The sequence below is a fragment of the Micromesistius poutassou genome (genome assembly GCF_964030765.1).
Source record: "Micromesistius poutassou genome assembly, chromosome: 19".
NCBI classification, from domain to species: domain Eukaryota; kingdom Metazoa; phylum Chordata; class Actinopteri; order Gadiformes; family Gadidae; genus Micromesistius; species Micromesistius poutassou.
In genome coordinates, this window is record NC_140289.1 from 933,174 (window position 1) to 946,328 (window position 13,155).

The following is a 13,155-nucleotide window of genomic DNA, read 5'->3' on the forward strand; positions in this document are numbered from 1 at the left end:
AGCGCCCAGCCGTCACGGCACTCACACCGCTAATGCTATGGGGCTGATGCTAAGGAGCTAGGTGGCTGACGCTAAGGAGCTAGGTGGCTGACGCTAAGGAGCTAGGTGGCTAATGCTAAGGAGCTAGGTGGCTAATGCTAAGGAGCTAGGTGGCTGACGCTAAGGAGCTAGGTGGCTGATGCTAAGGAGCTAGGTGGCTAATGCTAAGGAGCTAGGTGGCTAATGCTAAGGAGCTAGGAGGCTAATGCTAAGGAGCTAGGTGGCTGACGCTAAGGAGCTAGGAGGCTAATGCTAAGGAGCTAGGTGGCTAATGCTAAGGAGCTAGGTGGCTAATGCTAAGGAGCTAGGAGGCTAATGCTAAGGAGCTAGGTGGCTGACGCTAAGGAGCTAGGAGGCTAATGCTAAGGAGCTAGGTGGCTAATGCTAAGGAGCTAGGTGGCTGATGCTAAGGAGCTAGGAGGCTAATGCTAAGGAGCTAGGTGGATAATGCTAAGGAGCTAGGTGGCTAACGTTGGCAGCTTTAATGTCAGTTGGGTATGAACAGGTGAATGAATTTGACGGCTCGTGATCATGTTGAACGTTCATGGAATTTCTGCGTGATAAAGTATTGTTTTAATTATTTAGTGGTACCCCATCGAGACACTGTCACACGTCACAGCTGCTGTCAGTATGATTGATTGATTGAATTTATATAGCACTTTTCTAGACACTCAAAGATGCTTTACAGTGAAGGGGGGACCTCACTAACCACCAGCAATGTGTAGCAGCCACTTGGGTGATGCACGGCAGCCATTCTGCGCCAGAACGCTCACCACACACCAGCTTGAGGTGGAGAGTGACGGAATTAATGAATGAGCCAATTCTATATATATATATATATATATATATATATATATATATATATATATATAGGGGGATGATTAGGGGGCCAGATTGAATGAGCCTGGTTGGGCAGTTTTAGCCAGGACACCCTGGGATCTTTTATGACTTCAGTGAGTCAGGACCTCGGTTTTACGTCTCCTCCGAAGGACGGCACCTTCCACAGCACAGTGTCCCCGTCACTGCACTGGGGCATCGGGATTGATGTTTTTTGGCCAGTGGGAACAGTGCCACCTACAGGCCACCACCGTATTCCGAGGCGGTCTCCCATCCAAGTACCAACCAGGCCGGACCATGCTTAGCTTCTGAGATCAGACAAGATCGGGCGTGTTCATGGTGGTATGGCTGATGGACTCCTCAGTACTGGTGGAGTTCTCGGTACATTCAGACTTTAGCTTTTCCAGGTCCTTAACATCCAGGGCGTTTATCAGACGCTTTTATCCAGAGTGACTTACAATAAGTACACTAAGCCAGAAGAAAGAGAAACAACAGTATATCTCTGTCGGTACAGCGAGGATGTTCATAGAACAAAGTGCCAAGCACTAACCATCACTAGGTTAACCCATTCCCCGTACACAACAGAGATAGCTCGGATAAGATGCTAAATGATGCCAAGGATGCTGTTTTTAAGTGCCAGGACGTACAACACACAGTAAGTGTGTACGAGGGGTGTGGGGGGGTGGCTATGCGGAGTGTATCAGGGGTGAACTCTGAGCGTGTTGAGGTCCTCCGTGGTGGTTCCCTAACTCCCCCCCCCCCTCCCCCTGTGGACCAGGCGGGGACCTGGGCGAGCTGATGCTGGACTTCATCGACTGGCTGACGCGCCAGGACTTCGGGCGGCGCTGCATCCTGAGCGTGCGCGACGTCCTGTCCTGGGTGCACTTCCTGAACACGGTGTGCGAGCGCGACGAGGACGGCTTCATGACCATGGCCGCCGCCGCGGACGAGGAGGAGGAGGTGGAGTGGGACCTGCGCCTGGACACCGTCACCGCCTTCATCCACGCCGCCTGCCTGGTGTACGTGGACGGCCTCGGGTCAGGTGAGTGGAGGGGAGGGGAGGGAGGGGGAGTGGAGGGGAGGGAGGGGGAGAGAGGAGGGGTGAGTGTCCGTAGGGAGGGAGAGAGGAGGGGTGAGTGTCAGTAGGGAGGGAGAGAGGAGGGGTGAGTGTCAGTAGGGAGGGGGAGAGGAGGGGTGAGTGTCCGTAGGGAGGGGGAGAGGAGGGGTGAGTGTCCATAGGGAGGGAGAGAGGAGGGGTGAGTGTCAGTAGGGAGGGAGAGAGGAGGGGTGAGTGTCAGTAGGGAGGGGGAGAGGAGGGGTGAGTGTCCATAGGGAGGGGGAGAGGAGGGGTGAGTGTCCATAGGGAGGGGGAGAGGAGGGGTGAGTGTCAGTGTGGAGGGGGAGAGGAGGGGTGAGTGTCCATAGGGAGGGAGAGAGGAGGGGTGAGTGTCCGTAGGGAGGGGGAGAGGAGGGGTGAGTGTCAGTAGGGAGGGAGAGAGGAGGGGTGAGTGTCAGTAGGAAGGGAGAGAGGAGGGGTGAGTGTCAGTAGGGAGGGAGAGAGGAGGGGTGAGTGTCAGTAGGGAGGGGGAGAGGAGGGGTGAGTGTCAGTAGGGAGGGGGAGAGGAGGGGTGAGTGTCCGTAGGGAGGGGGAGAGGAGGGGTGAGTGTCAGTAGGGAGGGGGAGAGGAGGGGTGAGGAGGACTGGATCATGGGATGATTACAGATAAACACCTTTTATTCTTTAACACGTTGGAGGACTGGACAGAGTACGTACCTAGAAAGATGGATGGTTGGATGGTAAAATCTCTCTCTCTCTCTCTCTCGCTCTCTCTCTCGCTCTCGCTCTCGCTCTCGCTCTCTCTCTCTCGCTCCCTCCCTCTCCCCAGGCACCACGGTGGGCTGTGCGGACCAGGCCCGTCTGGCGCGGCGCTCCTGCCTGGGCTTCCTGCGGCGGCGGCTTGGGAAGATGAAAGCTCTGGACCAGGAGGCTCTGGACGCGCTGCGGGTCTACGACACGGGCCTGTCCCGCCAGCCCCAGTGGGGAGACGACTTCTTCGGCATTGAGCCCTTCTACATCGCCCTAGGTCTGGAGGGGGGAGGGTGGAGGGGAGGGGAGAGTGATTGGGAAGGAGTGCACGTGAGGGAATGTGATTGGGAAGGAGTGCACGTGAGGGAGAGTGATTGGGAAGTAGTGCACATGAGGTAGTGCATGTGAGGTAGTGCACGTGAGGGGGAGGGGAGGGGAGGTAGTGCATGTGAGAGTGATTGGGAAGGAGTGCACGTGTGAGGGAATGTGATTGGGAAGGAGTGCATGTGAGGTAGTGCACGTGAGGGAGAGTAAATGGGAGGTAGTGCACGTGAGGTAGTGCACGTGAGGTAGTGCATGTGAGAGTGATTGGGAAGGAGTGCACGTGAGGGAATGTGATTGGGAAGGAGTGCATGTGAGGTAGTGCACGTGAGGTAGTGCATGTGAGAGTGATTGGGAAGGAGTGCATGTGAGGTAGTGCACGTGAGGGGGAGAGTAAATGGGAGGTAGTGCACGTGAGAGAGTGAATGTGAGGTAGTGCACGTGAAGGAGCATGCATGAGACCTTGCTTGTTCGATCACACGCGTACCAGACCAGACTCGGTCTCTGACCCCCCCCACCCCCCCCCACCCCCCTCTCCCCGGCCCCCCTCAGGTCCTCAGAGCGAGGGCCGCAGCCTGGCGGACTACGCCATGGGGGCGGGCACCACGGCGGTCAACGCCCAGCGGCTCCTGAGGGCCCTGAAGCTGCAGCGGCCCGTCCTGCTGGAGGGGTCCCCCGGCGTGGGCAAGACCAGCCTGGTGGGGGCGCTGGCCCAGGCCTCGGGGAACCACCTGGTCCGGATCAACCTATCAGAGCAGACGGTGAACACTACTCCTCTGTCCAATCACATCCGTTTCCTGAGATCCTTTATCGGACTATATTTTAGTGTTTTAGCAGATGCTCCAAGATCAAAAGTGACTTCCAAACGATGTGATGAGTAAGGGGTCTTACTGTAGTGCGAATCTTAGTTCATTCATTCTTTATTTTAATTGGCTGTGTCGATTATTCCCCACGTTCCTAATATTCGCAGTGGGATAAAACGCTCCCCACGTCAAAGTCTCATCTAATTTCTCTCCCCTCCCCTCTCTCTCTCCCCTCCCCCCCCCCCCCCCCCCCCCCTGCAGGACGTGACAGACCTGTTTGGGACGGACCTCCCGGTGGAGGGGGGGAAGGGGGGGGAGTTCGCCTGGAGAGACGGCCCCCTGCTGGCCGCCCTGAAGGCCGGACACTGGATCGTCCTGGACGAGGTGTGTGTGTGTGTGTGTGTGTGTGTGTGTGTGTGTGTGTGTGTGTGTGTGTGTGTGTGTGTGTGTGTGTGTGTGTGTGTGTGTGTGTGTGTGTGTGTGTGTGTGTGTGTGTGTGTGTGTGTGTGTGTGTGTCCTCTGTACGTTGACCTGCGTGTGTGTCCTCTGTAAGTGGACCCATGTGTCTGTCTGTATGCTGACCCCGTGTCCTGCCCCGCAGCTGAACCTGGCCTCCCAGTCGGTCCTGGAGGGCCTGAACGCCTGCTTCGACCACCGGGCTGAGATCTTCATCCCCGAGCTGGGGATGAGCTTCCAGGTCCAGCACCACAAGACCCGCATCTTCGGCTGCCAGAACCCCTTCACCCAGGGGGGCGGCCGCAAGGGCCTGCCCAAGTCCTTCCTCAACCGCTTCACACAGGTACGGGCGTAGCGCCGTGGTAGTACTGCTGTTATACTGTAGTAGTAGTATATGCTACACGTGAACCTCCTGAGATGGCGCAGTTTGATTGGTTCGCGACATTCCCGAGATTGAGATCGCAAAACTCGGGATATTGTTTTCACCGCGTCGTCACGCTAATAAAAACAAATAAATCCCGGGAAAAAGTTATCTTGTTTATTTTTTGGAGTGTTCACGTGTAGTATATATACTAAAACAATTATTCACCTCAGGCTCCGTGAATAATATTCACGTTGCCTTTGCCGAATATTTAAGTAGCAGTGAGGTTGTACTCTGATACACACCTAAACTAGGCCTGCCCACGACCCTCACCAGTAGCTTCAACCAGGTACTACTGTAGTACTGTAGTGCTTGTAGTACTCTGACATACGGTACCTGGATGAACCAGGTACCGTAGTTCATCCTTCGGTATTGACCTGCTGCTGCTCTCCTGTCTCTCCCGCTGGTCTCTAGACTGACCTGCTGGTCTCTAGACTGACCTGCTGGTCTCTAGACTGACCTGCTTGTCTCTAGACCTGACCTGCTGGTCTCTAGACTGACCTGCTTGTCTCTAGCTGGTCTCTAGACTGACCTGCTGGTCTCTAGCTGGTCTCTAGACTGACCTGCTGGTCTCCTGTCTCTCCCGCTGGTCTCTAGACTGACCTGCTGGTCTCCTGTCTCTCCCGCTGGTCTCTAGACTGACCTGCTGGTCTCCTGTCTCTCCCGCTGGTCTCTAGACTGACCTGCTGGTCTCTAGACCTGACCTGCTGGTCTCTAGACTGACCTGCTGGTCTCTAGACCTGACCTGCTGGTCTCCTCTGTCCCCAGGTGTTCGTGGACCAGCTGACCAGCGGAGACATGGAGTTCATCGGAGACGCCATCTTCCCCAACATCGACAAGGAGATCATCTCCAAGATGGTGGAGTTCAGCCACACGGTGCGTCCATGTCCAGCACCAATAGTCTCCGGGGACTTTCTTGGAAGATGAAAGTCTTCCAAGAAAGGCTGAAGACGTGCGATGGTGTCAACCAATACATTTGATGTTTACTTTTAATCATATTTATTGTATTGTATTTTTTCCAAATTCTGTGTTTTATTAATTTCCGTCCTTCCCTCCACTCACTCCCAAGCTGGTGCAGGAAGTGAGCGTGGAGAGGAAGTGGGGTCAGAGAGGCGGCCCCTGGGAGTTCAACCTGCGCGACATGTTCCGCTGGTGTCAGCTGATGCAGGCCGACCAATCGCCAGGCTTCTTCAACCCGGGCCAGCACGTGGGTCTGGTGTACGCCGACCGGATGAGGTCTGAGGCCGACAAGGCACAGGTACCAGTAGGGGGAGCGGACTGCTGGGGCTGACCGGGCCGTCTGACTGGCTGACTGACTGTGTTTGACTGTCTGGGTGCCTGTCTGTCTGACTGTCTGACTAGCCGGCCGTCTCAGACATACTGTAAAATAAAAATCTTAAACAAGCCTTAAACAGTGCGTTCCCAAACGTTGTACTCAGTAGCTGAAGGATGTCTGTCAAAGCTAATGTAATAATAATGGAATATAATGTATAAGGTCAAAGGTGAGGTCACTGTTCCAAACCTCCAACCCATCAGTAAAGACTCTGAAGGCTGGTAAGGCCAGGGCGTTCAGGGTGGCCCTCCCCGTGCTGAAGGCCCGTGTTTCCCCCAGGTGCTGTGTGTGTTCCGGAAGGTGTTCGGGGCGGACTTTGAGCCGTACGCTCGCTCCAGAGAGTTCCACATCACCCCCCTCAACCTGCAGGTCGGTCCCCACGGCTCTGCTTCTCTTCTGTTATACTAGGTTATAGTAACTTAAGCATGACCTAAAACGTAGCTTGCTATGCTGTCCTACATTATCATTAACTAAAGCATTGCCACACTACATTATCACTGACTGAATCTCCAACATATGGATTCCTATTGAGAACCTCCCCCCTTCTCTCCCCCTCTCCCTCCCCCCGCCCCCCCCCCCCCCCCCCCCCCCCAAGGTGGGCTTCTCGGTCCTGCAGCGCAGCGGCGGGGCGCCGGTCACCCTGGACCCGCCCCTGTCCATCACGCACCAGGCCCTGCGGCCGCTGGAGTCCCTGATGAAGTGCGTGGAGATGGGCTGGATGTCGGTGCTGGTGGGGCCCACGGCCAGCGGCAAGACCAGCCTGGTGCGGCTGCTGGCGCTGCTCACCGGCCACCGGCTGCGCGTCATGGCCATGAACAGCGCCATGGACACCACCGAGCTGCTGGGCGGCTTCGAGCAGGTCAGTCCGGGACCCACACACCCCCACAGCCCCACACCCCCAAACCCCTCTTGTGTATGTTGTACGTCCTGGCACCTAGGATGCTAGGACCACCCGTTGGGCTAGCGCTAATGCTAGGGCTAGCGCTGATGCTAGGGCTAGCGCTGATGCTAGGACCACCCCTTGGGCTAGCGCTGATGCTAGGGCTAGCGCTGATGCTAGGACCACCCCTTGGGCTAGCGCTGATGCTAGGGCTAGCGCTGATGCTAGGGCTAGGGCTAGCGCTGATGCTAGGACCACCCCTTGGGCTAGCGCTGATGCTAGGGCTAGCGCTGATGCTCGCCCCGTGCTTACCTCCCCCCCCTCCCCCCCCTCCCCCCCTCCCGCCAGGTGGACATCATGCGGCCGTGGCAGCAGGTGCTGGAGAACGTGGACTACGTGGTTGCCATGGTGACGCGGCGGGGGCTGATGTCGCTGGACGTGGGCGTGCAGGACACGGAGTTCCTGCTGAAGACCTGGGGGCTGTTCCGCCGCTGGCTGAAGGAGGCGGGGCTGGAGCGCTCCGGGGGCGTGGTCACGGCGGAGGCCCTCAACAAGCTGGAGGTCATCATCCTGCTGCTGCAGAAGCTCAACACCAAGCTCAAGGTCTTCACAGGTGACCGCTAGCGTGCTAACGCTACATGCTAATGAATGCTAACGGAAGCTCAACACCAAGCTCAAGGTCTTCACAGGTGACCGCTAGCGCGCTAACGCTACATGCTAATGAATGCTAACGGAAGCTCGAGACCAAGCTCAAGGTCTTCACAGGTGACCGCTAGCGCGCTAACGCTACATGCTAATGAATGCTAACGGAAGCTCGACACCAAGCTCAAGGTCTTCACAGGTGACCGCTAGCGCGCTAACGCTACATGCTAATGCATGCTAACGGAAGCTCGACACCAAGCTCAAGGTCTTCACAGGTGACCGCTAGCGCGCTAACGCTACATGCTAATGCATGCTAACGGAAGCTCGACACCAAGCTCAAGGTCTTCACAGGTGACCGCTAGCGCGCTAACGCTACATGCTAATGCATGCTAACGGAAGCTCGACACCAAGCTCAAGGTCTTCACAGGTGACCGCTAGCGCGCTAACGCTACATGCTAATGCATGCTAACGGAAGCTCGACACCAAGCTCAAGGTCTTCACAGGTGACCGCTAGCGCGCTAACGCTACATGCTAATGCATGCTAACGGAAGCTCGACACCAAGCTCAAGGTCTTCACAGGTGACCGCTAGCACGCTAACGCTACATGCTAACGCCACATGCTAAGGCTACATGCTAATGCATGCTAATAGAAAATCGACATCAAGTTCAAGGTCCTCACAGGTAACCGCTAACATGCTAGTAGGTAATCGCTAAAGCTACACACATAATGCTGTATGCTAACACGCCGATTACATGCTATCATTAGCTCAACACCAAGCTCTTAATAACGTGCTGTTGTGAGGACCCTGGTCCCCGCTGACCCTTGACCCCCTGGCTGACCCCTGGGTGACCCCTGTGCCCCCCCCCCCCCAGACATGTCCAAGCTGCAGATGGAGTTCACGCTGCTGAAGGAGCGGCTGGCCCAGCTGGAGGACGGCTGGACCAACGGGGGCTTCGAGTGGCTGGACGGCATGCTGGTGCAGGCGCTGACCGCCGGGGACTGGCTGCTCATGGACAACGTCAACTTCTGCAGGTGACCCCCAGGAAGGGCCCCCCCCGCCCACTTCCTGTCCGTCTTTGTCTCTGAGCTTCTCATCGCTGTAGCCAATTTGGTTGTGTTGTGCGTTCACCGTGTTGTTGTGTTGTGCGTTCACCGTGTGTTGTTGTGTTGTGCGTTCATCCTGTTGTGTTGTGCGTTCACTTTGTGTTGTGTTGTGCGTTCACCGTGTTGTTGTGTTGTGCGTTCATGTTGTGGTGTTGTGTTGTGGGTTCACCATGTTGTGTTGTGCGTTCACCTTGTGTTGTGTTGTGCGTTCACCTTGTGTTGTGTTGTTGTGTTGTGCGTTCATGTTGTGTTGTTGTGTTGTGCGTTCACCTTGTGTTGTGTTGTGTTGTGCGTTCACCTTGTGTTGTATTGTTGTGTTGTGCGTTCACCTTGTGTTGTGTTGTGCGTTCACCATGTTGTGTTGAGCGTTCACTGTGTTGTGTTGTGCGTTCACCTTGTGTTGTTGTGTTGTGCGTTCACCTTGTGTTGTTGTGTTGTGCGTTCACCTTGTGTTGTTGTGTTGTGCGTTCACCGTGTGTTGTGTTGTTGTCCAGCCCGTCGGTGCTGGACCGGCTCAATGCCCTCCTGGAGCCCGGGGGCTGCCTGACCATCAACGAGAGGGGCGTCATCGACGGGACCACGCCCAAGGTCACGCCCCACCCCAACTTCAGGTGAGGAGCCACGCCCCCAACCCGCTATAACATGTCAGAAACATGTTGAGTTATAACATGTCAGAAACATGTTGAGTTATAACATGTCAGAAACATGTTGAGTTATAACATGTCAGAAACATGTTTAGAAACATGTTTGGTTATAACATGCCAGAAACATTTTGAGTTATAACATGTTAGAAACATGTTTGGTTATAACTAGTGATCAACCGATATTTGCGTTTTTTACGTGTATCTGCATCGGCCGATTTATTCGGCCGATGTTGAGTTATAAAATGTTAGAAATGTGGAGTTGTAACATCTTAGAAACATGTTTAGTTATAAAATGTCAGAAACATGTTGCGTTAACATGTCAGAAACATGTTTAGAAACATATTGAGTTATTACACGCCAGAAACCTGTTGTATTATAACATGTTAGAAATATGTGGAGTTATAACATGTCAGAAACATGATTAATTCTAACCTATAAACTGTGTTAGGTTGTTCCTCACCATGGACCCGACCCACGGGGAGATCTCGCGGGCCATGAGGAACCGGGGCGTGGAGATCTACGTCCCGGGGGAGCACGAGGGCGTCTGCTGGGACCTGCTGGACGTCAAGAGCCTGCTGCACACGGCCGGGGTGGTGGGCGACTGCGTGTGCGACCTGCTGGTGGAGATCCACAAGGGCATCAAGACCGCCATCTGGGGTACGACTAGTTACTACTTATTAGAATGATTGAGATTTCTGTTTCTTCTGACTAATGTACTTGTTGTAATTCACTAGCACGTGGCTAGCTGCTAGCCCTGGACTAGCACGTGGCTACCTGCTAGCCCTGGACTAGCACGTGGCTGCCAGCTAGCCACGGACAAGCATGTGGCTGACAGCTAGCCACGGACAAGCATGTGGCTGACAGCTAGCCACGGACTAGCATGTGGCTGACAGCTAGCCACGGACTAGCATGTGGCTGACAGCTAGCCACGGACTAGCATGTGGCTAGCAGCTAGCCACGGACTAGCATGTGGCTACCTGCTAGCCACGGACTAGCATGTGGCTAGCAGCTAGCCACGGACTAGCATGTGGCTAGCAGCTAGCCACGGACTAGCATGAGGCCCATCATGGGTGAAATCCCAGAGGATCTGAGTCCAAGCCGGTCTTCTTCTCCCCAGACTCCCCGGCCTCCTCGGTGGCCACCCTGCTCTCCGCCGCCGCCCTGCTGGGCAGCCAGCTGCAGCGCGGCGTGGACCTGCCCAGCGCCCTGCAGTACGCTTGCGGAGCCGCGTACTCCCTCTGCCAGCGCAGCCTGGCCAGCCAGAGGGTGAGAGACAGAGCCGAGATAGAGCTGAGACGGAGATGACCCTCGATGCCCAGTTCTCCCCCACCTCTCTCTCTCTCTCTCTCTCTCTCTCTCTCTCTCTCTCTCTCTCTCTCTCTCTCTCTCTCGTGCGCGCGAGCTCAGGGCGTAACTCTCTCTCTCTCTCTCTCTCTCTCTCTCTCGTGCGCGCGAGCTCAGGGCGTAACTCTCTCTCTCTCTCTCTCTCTCTCTCTCTCGTGCGCGCGAGCTCAGGGCGTAACTCTCTCTCTCTCTCTCTCTCTCTCTCTCCAGCTCTCTCTCTCTCTCCAGCTCAGGGTGTAACCCTCTCTCCCTCTCTCTCCCCCCCCCCCAGCTGGCTCAGCGGGTGATCGAGCAGCACCTGGCCATCCTGGACTCTGAGGACTGGGGCCAGGGGCTGCTGTGTGCGGGCGTCTGGCCCGACGGCTTCCCCTCCGCCCTCAGCTCCACCGAGGACGCCTGCTTCTCCGCCGTGCTCCGCGACGGACAGGTGCTCTCCTTCTGCCTCAACACCCTCAGCCTGCAGGGCAAACGGTGAGGAGCCCTGAACCCCTGAGGCTTACCCTGACCTCTGACCTCTGACCCTTAACCCTGAGGCTTACCCTGACCCCTGACCCTGAACCCCTGAGGCTTACCCTGACCCCTGACCTCTGACCCTTAACCCTGAGGCTTACCCTGACCCCTGACCCTGAACCCCTGAGGCTTACCCTGACCCTCTGACCCCTGAGACTTACCCTGACCCCTGACCTCTGACCCTGAACCCCTGAGGCTTATCCTGACCTCTGACCCTTAACCCTAAGGCTTACACTGAACCTAACTCTCTCTCTCTCTCTCTCTCTCTCTCTCTCTCTCTCTCTCTCTCTCTCTTCCCCCCCCCCCAGGACGCGGCCGCTGAGCCTGAGCGACCTGCAGAGGGCGCTGCAGGGCGGGGCCGGGGGGGGCGGGGCCTTCGAGGGCCAGGTGTTCTGCGGGGGCGTGGTGGACCTGGAGGACGGCGACGCCCTGCGGCTCATCCCCAGCGCCGTGCGGCTGCTGACGGAGCGCGCCTCCCACGGCGACTGGCTGCTGCGCTCCAATTGGCTCACGCACCTGGGGAAGCACTACAAGCACGCCCCCGGTACTCTACTTATTATATACTATAACTACTCATTATATACTAGAACTACTAATTATATACTGTAGCTACAAGCACGCCCCCGGTACTCTACTTATTATATACTAGAACTACTTATTATATACTATAAGTACTTATTATATACTGTAGCTACAAGCAGGCCCCCAGTACTCTACTTATTATATACTATCTCTACTATAAGTACTTATTATATACTGTAACTACAAGCAGGCCCCCGGTACTCTACTTATTATATACTATCTCTACTATAACTACTCATTATATACTGTAACTACAAGCACGCCCACGGTAAACTATCTACTTATTACTACGCTATCTCTACATTATATAGTATAACTACTAAGCATTGGTCCCTCTACTTATTATTTCCATATCTCTACTATCTCTACTTCTACAGAGATGTATAGATATACATATGTATAGATATAGAGATGTATATATGTATAGATCTAGCTATATTAAGGTATTGACCCCCCCCCCCCCCTCCCCCCTGGTTCCAGACCCCGCCCTGGTGCAGGTGGAGGCGGGGAACCGCGCCCTGAAGGCGGTGTTCAGCAGCAAGCTGACGGCCAAGGGCCGCTCTCTGGCCGAGCTGCTGCAGCCTCACAGCACAGGTAGGACCCACAGGCCCCTCCCACCCATGTCTGGCTCCTCCCACGCATGGTCTGGCTCCTCCCACTCCCTGACACAGGCTCCTCCCACGGTCATCAGACCCCTCCTTCTTCATCTGACACAGGCTCCTCCCACCTATATGCCGCCCCCGTATAGTTCTGTACCTCGTCGATATAGAAACATCTCCTTAGTTATAGTAATATATAAAGTAATATTATAGTATATAGCAGTAGTATAGTATAAAACGATCGTAGTATTAAAATGTAGTATTAGTTCCTGTAGTTTCCCAATGTCTGGCTGAGGTAGGAGAGCAGAAAGACGTGTGAAGCGGTAAGATGTGTTTAGCGGCCGTATGCTAGTCCTCCTGACCTCTGACCCTGGCTCCAGACGAGGTCCGTGTGTTAAGTGTTCCTGACCTCTGACCTCTGACCCCAGACGAGTACCGCATCCTGGTGGACATGCGCTGGAACAAGCAGTACCTGGACATCCTGGCCAACAAGTGTAACTTCGAGGACGAGGAGCGCTACGTGGAGTTCCTGGAGGCGCTCAACGCCGTGGCCAACAGGTGAGCCCCGCACACACCTGGAGATCACACACCTGGACATCACACACCTGGACATCACACACCTGGACATCACACACCTGGACATCACACACCTGGAGATCACACACCTGGACATCACACACCTGGACATCACACACCTGGACATCACACACCTGGACATCACACACCTGGACATCACACACCTGGAGATCACACACCTGGACATCACACACCTGGACATCACACACCTGGAGATCACACACCTGGACATCACACACCTGGAGATCACACACCTG

General features: G+C 55.3%; 1 protein-coding gene across 4 annotated transcripts in view; it reads left to right on the forward strand.

Annotated features, from left to right (window-relative positions):
- mdn1 (midasin AAA ATPase 1) overlaps positions 1–13,155 on the forward strand; it is a 72,994-nt gene that overhangs the window by 23,191 nt on the left and 36,648 nt on the right. For all 4 annotated transcript variants that reach the window (XR_014639013.1, XM_084483509.1, XM_084483510.1 and 1 more), the window contains exons 34-51: positions 1,655–1,918; positions 2,762–2,959; positions 3,556–3,764; positions 4,068–4,190; positions 4,408–4,605; positions 5,452–5,559; positions 5,753–5,941; positions 6,296–6,385; positions 6,612–6,875; positions 7,245–7,509; positions 8,412–8,571; positions 9,138–9,254; positions 9,736–9,944; positions 10,405–10,553; positions 10,903–11,102; positions 11,450–11,685; positions 12,204–12,317; positions 12,751–12,880. Coding sequence is in view for 3 of the 4 variants with exons in the window: in XM_084483509.1 (XP_084339635.1) it covers positions 1,655–1,918; positions 2,762–2,959; positions 3,556–3,764; positions 4,068–4,190; positions 4,408–4,605; positions 5,452–5,559; positions 5,753–5,941; positions 6,296–6,385; positions 6,612–6,875; positions 7,245–7,509; positions 8,412–8,571; positions 9,138–9,254; positions 9,736–9,944; positions 10,405–10,553; positions 10,903–11,102; positions 11,450–11,685; positions 12,204–12,317; positions 12,751–12,880 (3,223 nt within the window). In the remaining variant the exon portion in view is untranslated. The remainder of the gene's footprint in view (positions 1–1,654; positions 1,919–2,761; positions 2,960–3,555; positions 3,765–4,067; positions 4,191–4,407; positions 4,606–5,451; positions 5,560–5,752; positions 5,942–6,295; positions 6,386–6,611; positions 6,876–7,244; positions 7,510–8,411; positions 8,572–9,137; positions 9,255–9,735; positions 9,945–10,404; positions 10,554–10,902; positions 11,103–11,449; positions 11,686–12,203; positions 12,318–12,750; positions 12,881–13,155) is intronic.